This window comes from Chenopodium album, chromosome 7, assembly GCF_948465745.1.
Source record: "Chenopodium album chromosome 7, dcCheAlbu1.1, whole genome shotgun sequence".
Lineage (NCBI taxonomy): Eukaryota > Viridiplantae > Streptophyta > Magnoliopsida > Caryophyllales > Amaranthaceae > Chenopodium > Chenopodium album.
This window is the reverse complement of record NC_137840.1, coordinates 62,156,718-62,175,690: the sequence shown is the minus strand read 5'-3', so window position 1 is coordinate 62,175,690 and position 18,973 is coordinate 62,156,718. Positions and strand designations below refer to the sequence as shown.

Here is an 18,973-nt window from a genome sequence, read left to right as displayed (position 1 = left end):
CTTCTTGTGCTTATTGTCGTATTACAATACACAAGTTTTGATATACTCCCTCCATTATGAGACAATATTCCTTTGTTGCGAGTAGTATGTATGTATGGAGGGAGTAATGTTCTTTGAAGTTAAAATGTCAATGAATGTGCCATTAAAGTTTTCAAAAAGTTAGAATTGACTTAAATTTTAAACTGATCATATGACTTATGATTATATTTTTTTTTATGATTTATGATTATAAAGTAGACCAATCTTAATTAATGTGCATGCCTAATGAAGTAATGATTTTACCATTGCTTTTTCTTGGAACCACTTGATAATATTTGTGGTCAACTTTTTATTTTGGAGAGAAAAATCTAAGTAGTTTGCAATTTAGTCAACAAATTTTATAGGTAAATATTAGGTGAAGGATGTTGATTTGGTCCATTTTTATCCCGTGTATAGAGTGACATCTTTATGCAATTTGGTAGTTTTAAATAGGTTGGGTATACTTGTCATAAAGAAAAAAATTTAAAAATTAGAAGGAAGAATGAATTTGGTGGAAAGGTTTGTTTAAATAAAAAAGAAAAAGCAATTTTGTGATTGAGATTAGTTTTGTTAATTACAAGTGGATTTTTCTAGATTAGTAAGATGATCTGATTTGTAAGAATTAAAAAAAGAAAGTAGCAAGTCACTGGTGGCATGTTGATGGAAGAGTGCACCTTTGACCTCGTGTTTCGTACCCTTTGAGCGTGTGAATTGTTTGTCAATACTGAGGGGTTGTTTGGTTGACAATGTAAAATGGGGGAAGTGAATATTCATAGGATTTGAGAAATTGAAGAGTTGTTTGGTTGACACAAAAAAGCACAAATGAGGGAAGTGGAAATTCATGGGAATTTTAACTTCCTACAAAACAAGGGAAGTAAATTACCTAGTCCCCCCTAGGTCAATCAAAATTCATTGGATTTCTAAATTCCCACATTGCCAACCAAACAAATTTAGGAAATTCCTAGGAATTTCATGAGGGAAATAACTTCCCATGAAATACAATTTCCTATGGGAATTTAATTCCCATGTCAACCAAACAAAGCCTCAATAGCATACAAGTCGACGTATGTGGTGCACTTGTTTAAGAGATATAGAATAAGATCAATCTTAAAATTTCAATTATTAGGGCTCATTTGATGATTGGTTTCCGATTATTGGTTTTTTGTTTTTCAAATTCACATGAGACATGATAGATGTTATATAATGAATAAAAATTAGTCAAATTTATTTAACTATGATAATTTTGAAAATTGACAACAAAAAAGTCGAAAAACCTTTTTCTTGTTTCCTATTTTTAGTTTAAAAAAAACAGAAATCAAAAAACAAAAACGAGGCCAAACAAGCCCTTAACTTTTTGGTCGAATTAGTTATGTAACATGGTATTAAGAGTTAGCATAATATGGTTATGTAAAAGGTTTCAAATTCAAGGGACTCGATCTAAGAGAGAGTGTGATAATTCTAGATCCTAACCATTAGCTTAAAGTGTTAACATATAAGGTGTTTTAGATTTATCTCAACATATATTTTAAGCACATCAATTTTTTAAGTAGTATATGTTTTAATAGATAATTGGACATCTAGATCTATTCATTATCACAGTTATGCATTTGACAAGTCACAAGTGTACAAGTTAAATTGTTGCATTTTGCCTCAAAATGAAGATAGTAGCAAGTATATTGGCATATACTTTTCTATGTAAGAAATAAAATTCATGAGAAGTAACTTTTCTAAACACCAAAACTTGAAAGAAGTTTGACCTGAAACAAGGATAGAATTTTACTAATTAAATGATTTCTAAATGCACTTGTTTCAAATTAGCTTAGCTGGTTATTACTTATCTTAATAGTTAATAGTCTTAATACTGATTTAAAATGCCTAATTAACATTGCTTTGTCCAAACATTCATATGACTTTTCGTGATCATTTAATTCCATTAGATCCTTCAACATAGCAAAACGATAATACAAGTATTATTAAAAAAAGGAGAAGATTCAATGATATCGAAATCATTTTGACCTACGATTTCAAGTCGAGTACCAATTATATAAACACAATGATGCACAAGTAAATTTTCAAGCCGTGAATGGAAGCAAAAATATTCTTTCTACATACGTAGGTACACGTAAATATATTATTTGTTGCACAATTGTAAATAATTTTCTACGCTCCAACATGTTATGTAGTGCATGTCTAAATGTCTAATGTCATGTACTCATGTGCAATGTGCTAAGAATTTTACAACTTTTCTGCACGTTACTCCTAACTCCTAAATCTGCAAGATTCAATCTAAAGCGATATTTGTATCTTTTTTAGTGACTGATTGAATTTGGTGTTTTTAGGGTTTCATGCCCTTATAGTCAGGGTCCATTTAAAGAATTTAAGTTGCAGGCCTTTAAGTTTAGGCTTGTAGTACTTTTGGCCCATTTAGTAAAATGGCTAGTTTCTAGTTTATTCATTTAAAGCCCCTACACCGAGTAGGGTACATAGGGCATGTTCGGCAAAATATAGTTGTGAAGGTAGCTGTAGCTGTGGAGATAGATGTGAGCTGTGGAGATAGCTGTTAGCTGTCAACAAGCTGTTAGCTGTGAAAAAAGATAATTTAGGTATGATTGTTCGGTAAAGTAGTGGTTGACTAGCTGTTACGTTTAAAAATCAATATTTTATTTTTAAAACTATACATTAAATTTTCAAAAGCTACTTCAAAAGCTACCTCTAACTTCAAAAGCTAATAATCCTAACTTTTAATAAAAGCTACCTCCACCACTAAAAGCTACTTGAACCATTACTTTGCCAAACACTCACATTTTTTGTTGAGTAAAAACTACTCAAAAGCTAGCGCCGAACACGCCCATAATCATACTCCATATTATAATTATGAAAGAAAAAGCATAGGACAAAGCTCAATAAGAGTATAAGACAGTGCAATTCAGTTTAGGGTCGTTTTTTTTTTTTGTTGAAAAGTTGTGAGAAATATTATGAGCTTTCAGCAATCCGCTCAAAATATAACGACCTTTGGATATCCTGAAATATTAAGACCTTTGACCCTGATCTACCATAAATAGGATAAAAAACAGTTTACCTGTTAAACAAGTTAATCTAGACACGTGACACGTTCTAATTGGTTAAGATTTTAAAAAAAAAATTAAATTTAATTACTTTTTTTAAAAAATGGAAAAAAAAAAAACCAGCCTCCCCTTCCCGTATTCGTATTACGTGCATTGTTAGATCAACACAATAATTATTACCATATATAGTACTACCCCCGTTAACTATTATTTGCAACAAAGGAATATTTTATATCTCACAAATAAAACCCTTTTGTTGCAAATAATAGTTAACGGAGGTAGTATAACATACTTATGTGCATGTGCATAGTACAGAGTACTAGTTGACACGCATAGTGCGGAGTACTAGTTATGTTTTTCTAACAATATTAATGTCTTGGCATCATCATTGTTATTCAAGCATCATTGTTTTTCAAGCAGTTTTATTCATTCATCACAGAGTTTCATACATCAGTTTGTACTCACTTAATCAAATTTCTTTATTTGTTTTTAATTTATTGTGATGACCCAAATTTAAGCCAACTCATAAGGCTGTATTAAGGCATTTTCAGCATGTACTAAACCCATGTCATCTCAATTGCATGTAATTTCACACTTCACGTCGTTTTTCCAATGCCCAGCTAGCATTGCAATAAGATTCATAATCTTTTGCTAGATTAAGAAACCAGCACATTAAATTATAGAGGGAGAATGACTGACATATAAGATTGATGAATTGTTCTATCAATCACCTATTAACTACATTATGCTTCGACATGAGCTTGAGTATTGACAAATGAGGTGCACAAATCGAAAGAGGTTTTTTTTTTTTTTTTTTTTTTTTTTTTTTTTCACACTAAAGACTTAGGAAATGAAACTAGTGACACAAAGCAACTATTCATACAAAGTTGCATTGATTTGATTCCCAAGTATATACTATGTGTAAAAAATAAACCTCTTATGATGGTTTCTTTTTTATTTACAAAAAAAAATAAAAATAAAATAAAAATAAAATCCCTAATGTCTTTACAAAGAATAATAAAAAGAAAAGATTAAGAAACCAGCAATATATTATATATAGCCTAATAAAATTGAGATGTGAATGTATAATTAACACAAAAGAGGTTGGTTAATTACTGGCAAAAAGCCAAAAAGCATGAGGCCTAACTTACTAAAACACTTTTAAGAGGAAAAATTAAGGATATCAATGTCTGTTAAAGCCAAATCTTTTGACTGAGATTTGATTCAATGTGTCCTTAATAAAGTTTAAGATTCATGGGAAAAAGGTGTTGAAAGTACAGTACCAAATCAATTGCCTTCAAAAGCCATATTTCATCATAGAAAAGTAAGCTTGCTCACATAAATTTGATATTATGATGATATATATTTATCATGATTACAAAATTCTATTTGGATATTAAGAAAATTGTACATTAAATTAAAAATTATCATTTGTTACTCCAATCAATGTACCATAATCAAAGTTCTAATGAACAATGTAACACTCTTTATGCCAATGAAAGTTAAGTGAGATAAGACTGATAATACTAGTTATTTATATATCGGATCAATTGTTTTATAAAATTGAAACCAATGACTGTAAAAAAGTATTCATTATTTATAAAGTAGAATGAAATCAATTTGGAATATCAGACACGATATGATATGATTATTACTTATTAGTATGAAATGAAATGTCTTAAGTTCTACTCCGTAATTTTAATTGAAGAATCTTGCTTAGGTGGAGCTCGCGTCGTGAAAGGTGGTTGTTGGAATTTAGGAACATATTTAGCTAGTATGGAGTATGTCACATCACTCACATGATAGTCAAGTTACCTCAAGTCCTCAATCTCCCTCCTCCCTCTCTCTTTTACTTTTGCTTCATTCCATATACAAAACCAAGTACCAATTGACTGTTGGTGTAGTAGTGATTGGGGCTACACTTGGTAAGAAGGACCCGTGTTCGATCCCCCGCAACAACAATTGGAAGGGTAATGGAACCTAATCACCCAAAGCTGATTCCCGAATCTAGATTAACCCAAAGGGCAAACCAGGTGAAAAAAAAAGTTATCAATAAAAGTAACAACGCATTATTTTATCCTTCCCTCATTCGATACCAATCCATTATGTTATTTCCTCCGATCATACCAAATGCACCCATTTAAAGTTCGTACGTCCTTCCCAGTTTTCAATTCATGACAATTAGAATTTAGTAGGATAGAGAAAAATTGCGCAAGATTCTTATATCTAGTATTGGATTTTCCTTGTTAATAAGCACTAAGAAGCCTTAATTAGCTAGGCAAACAAAAGCGTGACATCCAACCATTGGTTACATTTATCTCTAGGCATTTTCATGTACTTCAATCAAAATAGACTTGATTTGTGAAAACTATTGGTTATTGGCCTTATTGCGCTTGAGCTTCTAGAAAATAGCACAATTATTAAAGGGTAATCATCTTTTTTAATAGTATGGCAATGATGATAAAAGCTACATCATGATGAAGTATGTCCTCACTCCTTTATAATTTCTTTATATATTATATTATGGAGTATTATATATTTATATTATTTAACTCCAAATTGAATAAATAATCTTGTCAAAATACAAGATTACACTTAATGATGAATGTCTACTGAAGTTTTGGTCTTTAGTTTGTTTACAAAGAGATTACAAAATGAAATATAACATTATTTATTTACAAGAATGATAAATAATACATGCATGTCCAACAATAATAAATCAAAGGAGCATAACATACATTTGTTTCATGCTATATATCTCATTAGTTCATACATATACATGCTCCAAAAAAACGGAGGTCCAAAAAATTACAAGTATAAACTAATTTTACAAAGTATAAATGACAAAAGTCATCAAACAATCATACTAAATCATACAAGTATACAACCATACATAGCAATATTAGCAAACAACTAGTTTAACAAAATGCCATGCAAAGGGAAGAAATTAAATTAAATCAAATCAAATCAATTCATAACAAAACACATACGGTGTACATGAAGACGGTCGTCGATCGACAATGAACATAGCCGGCCCGAGGCCCCGAATCAATAATGAAACACATACAAGGAGATGATCAGCAAGATGATCTTCTCACCATTGACAGAGATAGAGAAGTGAGCACTGCCCTTTTTAGGGAGGCAAAAGAATATATGTTCTTCAAGAAAATGAAGAGAATTTTGAGTAAGTTGACATATCTCTTGTTATATAGAGGCTCAAAAAAAGATTTAATGGATCATGGTGAAGGTGATAGCTTAGCTTCATGCATATTAATTAGCATGGTTGTGAAAGGGATGTAGGTAATTAATGGTCTTAATATGGCCATTAGGAGATTAGAGAAGACACTAATTATATAAAACCTTTCACTAATATAATTGCCCCCTTGTAAATTAATATAAACTAATTATATGACATATAAATCCATGTATATGTCACACTCATTTTCATCTCTATATATGGTCCCCCTATGTCTAAAGTTTTTATATAAGATCATTTTTGGGGGTTATGGACCTCCACTTGATAGGGTTGTTATTTAGTTAATTAAGTGCTAATAAAGACTATTTAGGCAAAAGATTAGTAAGTTTGACAAATAAGAGTTTTATTTTTATTTTTTATTCTTTTATTTTTTATAATGAGTATACAAAATTACAAACCAATAGCTATAGTTCATTATTCTTTGAATATTGATGCATGGTTTGAGGTCTAACAATAGTGGTGTTGTTGCTTAACATGTGCATGTGAGAGTCCTAGACAACCAACATCACGAGTCCTCTGATCTAAAATTTTTGTGGTTGGTAAAAATGACTTTTGAGTTTTGACAAATAACATTATTGAGATTTCTGAATCCTCAAAATTTAAAGATTCTTTTGGCTGGTTTGTGTTTGTTAATAGTCGAGTTTAGTATGGATCTGAATATTGTACGGTTTTAGCTTATTGTAAAATTAATTTTTAATTTTTTTATTTGTCTTTTTATCAAAAACGAATATTAAAATAACAAACGGGGACATCATAACTAATTAACTATTCACGTGACAGTTTCTCTTTTAATTTTTTTTCCGCCTAATTGCTCTTTTATTATAATCTGACCAATTTTCTCCAACAAACTTCTGATTTATGACTGTTCACTTACCATAAATAATACAAGTATTTTTTTTTTCTTTTTATCGAACTATAGTGCAGAGGGTTTTTAGATTATCTGATTAATTTTCTCATTCTTTCCTTCCGTTAAACTACTTAATATATATGGTGCTTTCTAATTTTAATTTTATCAAATTTTTTATGTCATGCACAGGGGCTAATCTAGTAATTAATATTTGGCGAGCCGTACTCTATAATACTCACTTTAACAAATCCAATACCCACGTTTTAAACTTCCACATAAAGCTAGAATTTCTACATCTTAATTATGTTAATTGATAAAGAGTTCATTCATATTATGATTTTCATTATTATCACTTTCTTCATCGATTGAATTGATTGGTTACACCATGAGCAATATGTATTATCCTGCATTTCATACGTCGTTATTCTCAAATCACTACCCCGTAGTGCAATTAACGTCAATTCTCATTCATGCATCTTTCAAAGTGGACACCAATTGTTTAATCAAGGCTTATCATTAACACAATCATTATCAATATATATTGCACTTTATTTAAATCGAGAATTAGTCAATACTTGAAGAATAAAGTAATGATAAGACGGGATTACAAAGGTTTTAAAATCTTCTACGTGAGATATTCCAATAGCTTTTCCGTTACTCTCACCTTATTGGGGTATAGACGTTATACTGAATTTTAAAGAGTGAAATAGCCTGACTAGTGCAAGGAGATAAAGCTCAGAACTTTAGAATACAGAGAGAAGAATAGAAAGGAAGGAGGCAACAGAAATTAGGTCATTCTCATTATTCATCCAAGGACTCAGTACAACAGACTATATAGATGCTAGAGGACAAAAAAGCAGGTGAGGCCTAGAGCCAATCACTATTACATGATCATTACAGACAAAAAGAAATAACGGCTAAAAAGGAAGCATATTACTAAAGTGTCCTTGGAGCTAAAACAGAGAGAATGAGCAGCAAGGCAGATTCATGTTCTGCATTACCCCCCCTCAAGCTGAGAGGTAGAGGAACGAACTCCCAGCTTGAGAAGAAGATCAGAGTGTTGTTTGACAGATAAAATCTTTGTGAGGACATCTGCAACCTGACTTGAGGAAGCAACATGCTCAGTTTTTATGTCACCATTCTTGACCATATCTCTAACATAATGACAATCTATCTCAATATGTTTGGTCCTCTCATGGAGCACAGGGTTTGCTGCAATTGCTATGGCTACTTGATTGTCACGTTTAAGAACAGCAGGTGCTATGTGGTGGAATGTGAGATCCTTCAGCAAAGCTTTGATCCAAGTAACCTCACAGGCTGTTAGAGCCATAGCCCTGTATTCTGCTTCAGCTGAAGATTTTGCTACCACAATCTGTTTCTTGGATTTCCAAGAAATTGGAGAGTCTCCAAGTAGTATGCAGTACCCAGTAGTTGACCTTCTAGAAGTTGGACAGTTAGCCCAATCACTGTCACAGTATGCTGTAAGCTGAGCAGCAGAAGATGAAGCAAGCAGTATGCCCTGATCCCTTGTTCCAGCAAGGTATCTCAAGAGTCTTTTGGCAGCCTGCATATGTGTTGAAGTTGGTGAATGCATAAATTGGCTCAGCATTTGAACTGTAAATGAGATGTCTGGTCTAGTTACAGTAAGATAAATGAGTTTGCCAAGAAGTTGCTGAAGGAACTGGATTTGGTATTGGTGTTCCCTTGTCAGCACTCAGTTTCAAATGACCATCCATTGACAGCTTTAAAGGTTTCACACCCAACATCCCATACTCATCAAGCAAGTTTGAAGGGTACTTTCTTTGAGATATGAAGATTCCTTTCTCAGATTTATCAATTTCTAGCCCAAGAAAATATCTCAGTTGTCCCAAGTCTTTCATGTGAAACTGAGATGAGAGTAAGGACTTGACTTTATTGATTTCTGTCATGCTATTACCAGTGATCAATATATCATCAACATAAATCAATATTGCTGTAAATTTTGAGCCAACAGTCTTAGTGAAGAGGCTATAATCTGCCTTTGACTGAGAAAATCCAAAAGAGAGTATTTTTTCAGAAAGCTTTGAGAACCACTGTCTGGGTGCCTGTTTCAATCCATACAAAGACTTGTTCAATTTACAGACAAGGTGAGTGTTCTTGCAGGAAGTTGCAGCATTAGTTTGAGGTTGAATTCTGCTACCAAAACCAGTATAACCCTGAGGCATTGTCATATAGACATCTTCTAGGAGATCACCATTGAGAAAAGCATTTGTGACATCCATTTGAGTGGTATGCCAACCATACATAGCAGCTAAGGCAAGGATAGCTCTTACAGTGGTCATTTTTGCCACTGGGGCAAATGTTTCCTTGTAATCAACACCAAACTATTGTCTGCAACCCAAAACTACTATTCTTGCTTTGTGTCTTTCTATGGTGCCATCAGATTTAAATTTGGTTTTGTATATCCATTTGCATCCTATCACCTTTTTTCCAGGTGGCAAAGATGTGACATCCCAAGTTCCAGTCTTTTCACACTAAGCAAGTTCCAAATTCATGGCTTCTATCCAATGCAATTCTTTTACAACATGTTTAAAATGCACTGGATCTTTTGTTTCTGAGAGAGTGGTGAGGAAACAATAAAATTCAGGATGAATAGATTGCAAAGTGACATTTGCTATCTGTCTGTCTCTTCTGTTGTTTAGCTTGACATAATCTTTCATCCAAGCTGGCTCTTTTGTTGGTCTAGAGCTTTGCCTGGTTGGCTGAGGTGAAGTTTGGGCTATTTGAGAAGGTTCTGGGTCAGTTACAGTGTGTTGTGCTGCAGCATTGTCATCTGTTGCATTGTCAGTTGCTTGAGCTTCACTGTCATCAGCCAGATTAATATAGGAAGTAAGATTTGGGCTTGAGGTGCGAGGAAGGACAGCAGGAACTGGTTTCATGAGTTGATCAATGGATTGAAGTTGGTAAGGGAAGATTTCTTCATGAAAAATCACATCTCTTGAGACAAAGGTTTTTTTGGATGTTAAATCAAGTAATTTATATCCTTTTTGTGTTGTAGGATAACCTAAGAAAACACAAGGCAATCCTCTGGGCTGAAATTTGTCTTTTTTATTTGAGTGTGTGTAAGCAAAAGCAAGACAGCCAAACACTTTCATGTGGCTGTATTCAGGGATCTTTTTGAACAACATTTCAAATGGAGTTTTGTTCTTCAGAACCTCAGTTGGAAGTCTATTTATTATGTGCACAGCTGTCATCACACAGTCACCCCAAAAAGAGAGACTCAGGCCTGCTTGAAATTTGATTGCCCTAGCAATTTCCAGAATGTGTCTATGTTTTCTCTCCACTCTTGCATTTTGCTGTGGTCTATCCACACAAGAGGTTTGATGCACAATTCCCATGCTGGCAAAGAAATCTTGACAAGGACCATCTTCAAATTCCAAAGCATTGTCTGATCTCAGAATTTTTATTTTTCTGTCAAAGTGATTATTGGCATAGTTGCTGAAAGCTTTGAACCGAGTGAGAGCATCTGACTTGTGCTGCAACAAATACACCCAAGTCATTCTTGAAAAATCATCCACCAGGGTCAAGAAATATCTGTATTTGCTTCTAGTGCAGACTTTGTAAGGACCCCATATGTCCATGTGAATCAATTCAAAAGGTGTCATGGCATGTGATTCACTCAGACTGTAAGCCAGCTTTGTTAGTTTTGCCATAGGACAGGTCACACACACTTGATTATTCCCTGAGATGGTCTGTCTAACACACTCAATATGTTTCAGCTTGCTGACTGAGGCATGCCCCAATCTGTGATGCCAAGTAGCAAATGATACAGTGTTCTTTTTTGATGTTGCACTAAGAGAAGTATAGTTACAACTATCATTGTCACTTTTATTCAAGTGACCAATCAACTGAGTCACACTCAAATTCTGGTCAAATGGTTTGTTAACCAAGTAGTATAGTCCATTTTTCATTTTTCCCAAACCTTTGATTTTGTTTGAGTTCATGTCCTTGATTACACAGTGAGTTCCATAGAAAACCACTTCACATTGTGAATCTTTCACCAGTTTGTTTACAGACAACAAATTATGTCTGAAGTGTGGTACATAGAGTACATTTTTCAGCACCAGAGAATTTGCAAGTTCAGCAGAGCCAATATGTGAGATAAGAGATGTGTCTCCAGTTGGCAAATTGATTTTCAGCTATGTGAGAACCTGCTGAGGTTTTGACAGGTTGTGCACTGATGAAGTCATGTGATCTGAGGCCCCGGAGTCAATTATCCATTCTTCACACATACTAACAGCAGAGAGACAGGACACCATTCCAGAGAAACATTCCAGTTCCTCATCTGTGTCTTCTCCTTTTTGTTGCACTACAGCACCAGAAGAAGAGCTATGGCTGAGGAGTTTAGCAAACTGCTCATGATTCAATGTTATGCTGCTACCAGTGCCTGTGCTAGCAGCTGCTGCAGTCCTGGGAAAAGACTTTGCACCAGACCATTTTTGGTCTTGAGTCTTTTCAGCAGTCTTGGCTGCAGGATGCGTTTTGTGTTTGTGATGCCATTTTGGATACCCAATGACACTCCAACACCTTTTTTGAGAGTGACCCTTACCACCACAAGCTCGACAAGTCAGGTTTCTTTCATTTCCCTGACCAAACTGCTGTGTCTGTTGTCTGCTATACATAGCAGAACTACCAGGTTCAATAATACCAGAAAATTCAAGAATTTCCCTCTGGCTTTCCTCTTGTTGCAACATTGAGCAAGCTGACTCAACTGTGGGAAGGGGTGTCAACATTAAGATTTGACTACTCATAGCACTGTAATTGTCATCTAGACCATTCAAGAACTGAAACAGTCTGCTTTCTTCTTGATATTTTGCAATAGCATTCAACAAGTTTCTCACATCTGCTGAGTTTTCAGTTACAGTTGGCAATATATTCATAGCATCCAGCTCTTCCCACAAACTTGTTAAGGAAGTGTAATACACATTTACAGATTCATGATTTTGCCTAAGATTGTATATGTCTCTGTTCAATTTATACTTTCTAGAGCCATTAGCCATTGAAAAACGTTTTTCTAATTGAACCCATGTCTCTCTAGCAGTACTAACATACAAAACAGATTTCTTTATAGTGTCTGATAAACAAGCATGAATCCAAGAAATTACCATGGAGTTGCATGTATCCCACTGTTCTAATTTAGCAGCATCAGCAGCATATGTAGACCTCAGCACAGTGCCTGTAACAAATCCAAGCTTTTTCTTCGAAGATAGAGCAATCTCCATCGATCTCCTCCATGATCTGTAGTCAGCTGCTCCTGTAAGCTTGTCAACAGAAATGGAGTATGAACCATCATTCGGATGCAAATACAAAGGACTGGAAGTATCAGCAGCCATGATGGTCTTATAAAGATGAGATTTTTATGAAGAAACAGGAAAAAAATGGAGTCTTTATCAATCAAATGAGATTATCAATGACCAGAAATAGAACAGAACTGAGGCAACAATCCCGATGTTGCACTGCTGGCTTTGATACCATAAAGAGTGAAATAGCCTGACTAGTGCAAGGAGATAAAGCTCAGAACTTTAGAATACAGAGAGAAGAATAGAAAGGAAGGAGGAAGCAGAAATTAGGTCATTCTCATTATTCATCCAAGGACTCAGTACAACAGACTATATAGATGCTAGAGGACAAAAAAGCAGGTGAGGCCTAGAGCCAATCACTATTACATGATCATTACAGACAAAAAGAAATAACGGTTAAAAAGGAAGCATATTACTAAAGTGTCCTTGGAGCTAAAACAGAGAGAATGAGCAGCAGGGCAGATTCATGTTCTGCATTAAATTTTGATGCTGTGCGATGCACGAGTTTAATTCAAACATAACTTGTCATTTATAATAGATGCTACCTCTGTTTGTTTTTAGTTGACACGTTTTGAGTTTAGCACTATTCCCACACTTCTCTTTGACCGTATTATGTAGTTTATACATAATTAAAAATATAATCATGTGGGATCTTGTTAGATTCGTCACGATATAAATTTTTAAAAATCAAATTCTCATAATTTTTGCTCATCTGTAATTAAAGATATGAATAGTTGAAGTTGTGCGTTGACAAACATGACTAAAGAAACGTGTCAAGTAAAAAGAAACGAAGGAAGTATAACTTGTGGTGAGAAAATTGAAGGATATCATTAATTGTTAGAGCAATTACTATATGACTAGCTATATAATTATAACAAGGATTATATTATGGAGATAAATAGTTGAATTATTCAGAAAATCGATCGTAATGTGTATTGTTAGAGACAAATTATGATTTGTGGACAAATAGGATTAGGCATACCCGGGTTATAGCAAACTCACCAAGCCCATGATGGGCTTAGTGGCTAGTTAGAACTTGGAAGGAGTAAATTAAGAGAGTTAGTTTAGTTACAACCTTAAATAGATAATAAGATTACATATTAAGGGATAATAGTGAGAGATACAGAGCGTATACGACGCTAGCTTTTGAGTAACTTTTAGTGGTTTGACCAAGTCAAATCACTACTTGACAAAAAATGTGATTGTTTGGCAAAGTAATTGTTAGGGTTGCTTTTAATGGTGGAAGTAGCTTTTATGAAAAGTTAGAAAGATTAGCTTTTGAAATTAGAGGTAGCTTTTAAGGTAGTTGTTGAAAATTTAATCTTAAAGTTTTTTTTTAAAAAAATGTTGATTTTTATATGTAATAGCTAGTCAATCACTACTTTACCGAATCCTTCACGGCTAACAACTACATACACAACTCACAGCTATCTCTACAGCTACAACTACCTTCACAGTTATCTCCACAGCTATATTTTGTCGAACATGCCCACAGTAGAATTATTCAAACACTAATTGAACATAATATTCCTCTCACTCCACACAACCCCTTATCCTCAAATTAAAGTAAAGAAGATTAGATTGATCTTCTTTCCAAACTAGCATTTGTGGAGATTGGATCAACTCTCATCTTCAAGCAAATAAGTAGTACTCCCTCCGTTCCATAATAATTTAGATGTTGGACTTTTTTCACTATTCATATATGAGCTTTGACTATTTTTTTTTTTTATTAATATGATACAACATATTATATCATAAAATGTTGTTAGATAAGTATTGATATAAAGTTTCATTATTTTTTTTTTCTGTTAATAATTACCTATGTAAAAATAAGGTTAAACTACTATCTCGTTATATGTGCAATGTTTGACTGTGTCACTTACTAATAGAATTACACATCCAAGAATTTCACTCCATATTTGCATTTCTAATTATTTATGTGATTCGTGTTATTTATATGCATGTAATCCATTTATGCAAGGTGGTAAAACTATTAATAAATTCGTTAATTAAACCTAAAATCCAAAAATTGCATTGACACGTGTATCAAATTTGACTGTGTTAGTTATTTAACAACAGAAAAAATGCTTTACATTTCCATGCATATTTTTAAGGGTGTTTGTTGAAAATATTAAACAATTATTTGTAATGTAACAGCCTCAAATTTTTTGTAACCATAGATTACAAAAATTACTTGAGGTATCGCCGGAATATTCACTAGTTTTATGATTACAATGCTAAACACTTATGCAGTTATGCTGCACATAATTCGTGTCAAAAAAAACTGTTGGATCAAGCTCGAAGTTTGAAGCTTCTTTGTAAGCTCATTGATTGAAGGTAAAAATTGTCTAGTTTTAAATAGTCAAGCTAAAGGAAAAGTTCAGCTAAATGTAGGGTGATAAGATATTCCTATTAGGCCATGAATATTAATTTTTGGTGGAGCACTAGAACCCCAGTGAATGATTAAGGATTAATTAATTAATGGATTTTGTTTGAGACAAAAGGAATTTATAAGATTTTATTAGACTAATGATGGCTAAAGGAGCTTGACCACAGCCACTTTTAGCAAAGAAATACATATCATTAGCATTAAAATTAATATTATTAGATTAATGAAGTCACGTAATGCAGGGCCTAATGGACAACGGAGATATGTTATGATTTCAAATGGATATCATACACAAACGTGGATTTTATATAACCGGTATACATAGAAGTATTTTTGGAAAGATTGTGTGTGAAAATCACAAAAATTATCCGTTTGTATCTCCAAATCTATATCTATATCTATACTTAGTATTTAAAAACACAAACCACATTTTTTTATATGACACATGACACTCACAAGTGACTCAATACCACATATGCCACATGTCACCTCCCTTAATATTTATGTTTAAGTCTTTATGCATTCTACAACTTGCAAATTCAAGTAAGAAAATGAAGTGTTTCATTTTCACCATAATGTGTTTCATTATCACCATAATAAAATGAAGTTCAATTGATAAGTACACATTACACAAACATATGAATTATAATAAAAATTGTATTTTCATCTCCTAGTCTTTAAATGTAATTTAATATGTCATTTCATATCCCACCACTACAAAAAAATAATCTTTTCGTAGCGATTATTTTAACCTTTAGTATCGATTATAATTGTAACAAAAAGTTTTCCCAACGAATGTTCATTCGATACAATATCCCCCGTTGCCTTAGCCGTTAGTAGTGGTTTTCAATATCGTTGGGGTTGGCCTCAATAATCAATACGAAAAACTACATCCAATCGTGGTGATTATGGTAGCGATTATAATCGCTATAAATGTTGAACTCATTTTCTTCAAAAAAAAAAAAAAAAAAAAAAATCATACATATGATCTTTACAAGATTCGAACATGCAACCTCAAACTTTTATATTAAATGTTTCACCAATAAACTATGACATTTTTTTTTGTGTGTTTTTTGTCAAATAATATTTATATATCTAGTGTAGAAAAGGCTTTTTGTATCGATTTTTGGGATTTAGTGGCGATTGTAAATGATACGATTTCCCATAATTTTATAAATGTGCAAAAATAGTGTGGATATGTATTATTATGTTTTCCGCATCGATTTTATATGGGAAAACCATGGCGATTGTAAAATGATATGATTTCCTTAATTATTTCACAAACACACTTGCATATTGTAGCGAATGTACGATCACTACAAAATAATCGCTACGAAAAGCCAATTTTCTTGTAGTGCACAATCTTCATGTATATATATCTAACTAAATTCCTTCATCTTCTTTTACAGTTTTACCCTCACTCTTCTTTTCTTGTAAGTTTTAGAAATAAAACAATTACTTTGTTTAAAGACATACCTACATATGAAAATAATTAACCCAAGTAACAACCCGTGCTTTGAACTGGCCAAAAAGCTAGTTTCTATTCTAATTGAGAAACGCCTCACAATGAACCTCCAACACCTCAAAATTATTTTTGCTTGTAGATTTTTTTATAACTTATAATTGACGCGTTGTGCACACTTGAATTATCAATTACAAACTTTAATTTGAATTATGATATTTGATTTCAATGAATTTGTTGGGAAAGTCTAAAATCATAACAACAAATTCCTTAATTCAGCACTGTGACTAGGGGTAACTTTCTAATCAAAAGAGGGTAAAATTTATTGAAAACTTTGTTAAATGGCCGATCATAATTTATAGGAGATGTCAGTGGCGGATCCAGGATTTTCGAGCCTGTGAGTCACCCTTAATTATTGATTTAGGTTTCGGACACAATTTCGATTAGATTGCAATAATGATTATGGTGTTACGTAACGGAATTGATGCGGTTATTGTGAATATGATGATTGATGACCAAATTTTAGTTTTATAATTTTATATATTTATTACTACCACCTTTTCAATTTTTTTACAACTTTAGAATATTTTATATGTCCCAAATAATACCCCAAAGTTCCAAAAAATATGAAACGAAAATATTAAAATGTAGTATAATTACTCGTGAATTTTATATATAAATTTTTTTCATTTTCTGATAGTAAAAAGTTAATTTTTTTTAACTTTAAATACTACTCCGTATTGATTTGATAGTAAAAAATAGTACAACTAGTCAGTTAGTAATAGTAAAGTAAAAAAAAAATAATAACTAATGGTATATAAAAAGACACATGTCCTATTGTCCTATACCTATTTCCCTTCCTGACACCTCGCACCCCACTTAAAATATCAAATGTCACTTACCATCTCACACCGTTTCTCTTTGTTCTTCTTCTTGCTACTCTCTCTCCTCTTCTCTTTAATCTCTCTGTATTTCAATGGAGTCCAAGAAAAAAAATTGCGAATTCATGCAATTGAGTCCAAGAAATTTAGTGACTCATTGGTTTGCTTCGTCACTTGACGCTTTTTTTTTTTTTTTTTTTTTTTTTTTTTTTTTTTTACTGCTGAGTCACGTACACCACTGTGCACCAATGTAGATCCGCCCCTGGGAGATGTTATATCCTTTTTTATGTTTAGTTAACATCGAAATCATTAATAGGTAGTTGGGAGGTTTATTGTATACTATTACTAATTTTGAATTTATATTTTAAAAAATAAGATTATCAAACATTGAAATTAAGGTTCTTTATTAGCCGATGAGAGTATAGTGTACAAATTCTTTTGTGCACTAACAAGACATTTGGTATGAGAGATAGAGATAAGGAATATACGAAGGCGGGATTCCTAGACATTTTGTGTTTTTGCATCAATCACGCCTTCGTATGTTCCTTATCCCGACAACATCTCCTTATCCTATCTTCGTGTATTCCTAGAATCTTTTTTAATCAAATTTTTGTGTTTTTGTGATTGATGCAAAAAGTCAATCATCAACTATCTGGTAGGTTACCTTATTTTGTGTTTTTGTGATTGACACAACTTGTTAAGTAAATGTAAATAGTTTTCAATGTCTAATAATTTGGTTATAAGTTACTCCTTCTGTTTTTAAATACCTGCTCAACTTTCCTTTTTCGACTGTTTTAAATACTTGCTCCATTTCCTTATTTGGAAAACTCTTACAATATTTAATTAATTTCTCTCACCTAATTGACCCAACATAAATCACATTTTATTAATTTCATATATTCTCTCTCCACTACTTTTGTTTTTTACAATTTTTTTTTATTCTTCCACTTATCCCACTACCTCCATATTTTAATACTTTCTTCAATCTTTCCTAAAAATTCGCGCATGCAGAACTGGAGCAAGTATTTAAAAACAGAGGGAGTATGACTCATGCATGTTGCTTATAATACATGTTTCGTATTTTAACTGGTATTCAAATGATCTATATAGGTACATTTGGCCCCTTTTTGTTCACCAAGTAGCGTTTTATACTTACTCAAAACCAAACTACCTTGGGGCCATTTGGTATCATTGTACTTTTCAGTTTTTTGGTTATTTTTTATACTCCCTTCGTTTCATAATGTTAGTCCCATATACTATTTTGGGCGTTTTAAAAAGATCTACCCATATTGAATATATTTCATTTATAACTTTATTTTTGTATAAATTGATTGGTTGTGGATTGATGACATAACTCTAAGTAAGGTAATCTTTACCTTAAATTATGCAATTATAACTTGTGCTTTCCTAATAAAAAATCAAAAAAGTTAAATAAGGTAAACTAATCATGAATTATGTTGTACTTTAATGTTAGATTCTAAATATATTTATTTTCTTATTTTATATGACTGATTCCATATGGGACTAACATTATGAAACGGAGGGAGTATGATATAAGTCATATAAAGAATAAATAAAATCGTTTTGTTTTGAGTTTTCTATTTATATGAAAACTAAAAACCAAAAGTACAAAAATTATTTATTCTTTATATGACATATATCATATAAAAAATAACCAAAAAACTGAAAAGTACAATGATATATATGATATTATAT

The 18,973-nt window shown here is 32.6% G+C and overlaps 1 protein-coding gene across 1 annotated transcript; it reads right to left on the bottom strand.

Annotated features, from left to right (window-relative positions):
- Window positions 1–11,364: 11,364 nt before the first annotated feature.
- Window positions 11,365–12,558, bottom strand: LOC145640430 (uncharacterized). The gene has a single exon (XM_081691713.1). The coding sequence runs from the start codon at window positions 12,556–12,558 to the stop codon at window positions 11,365–11,367; it is 1,194 nt and encodes a 397-aa protein (XP_081547839.1).
- Window positions 12,559–18,973: the final 6,415 nt, after the last annotated feature.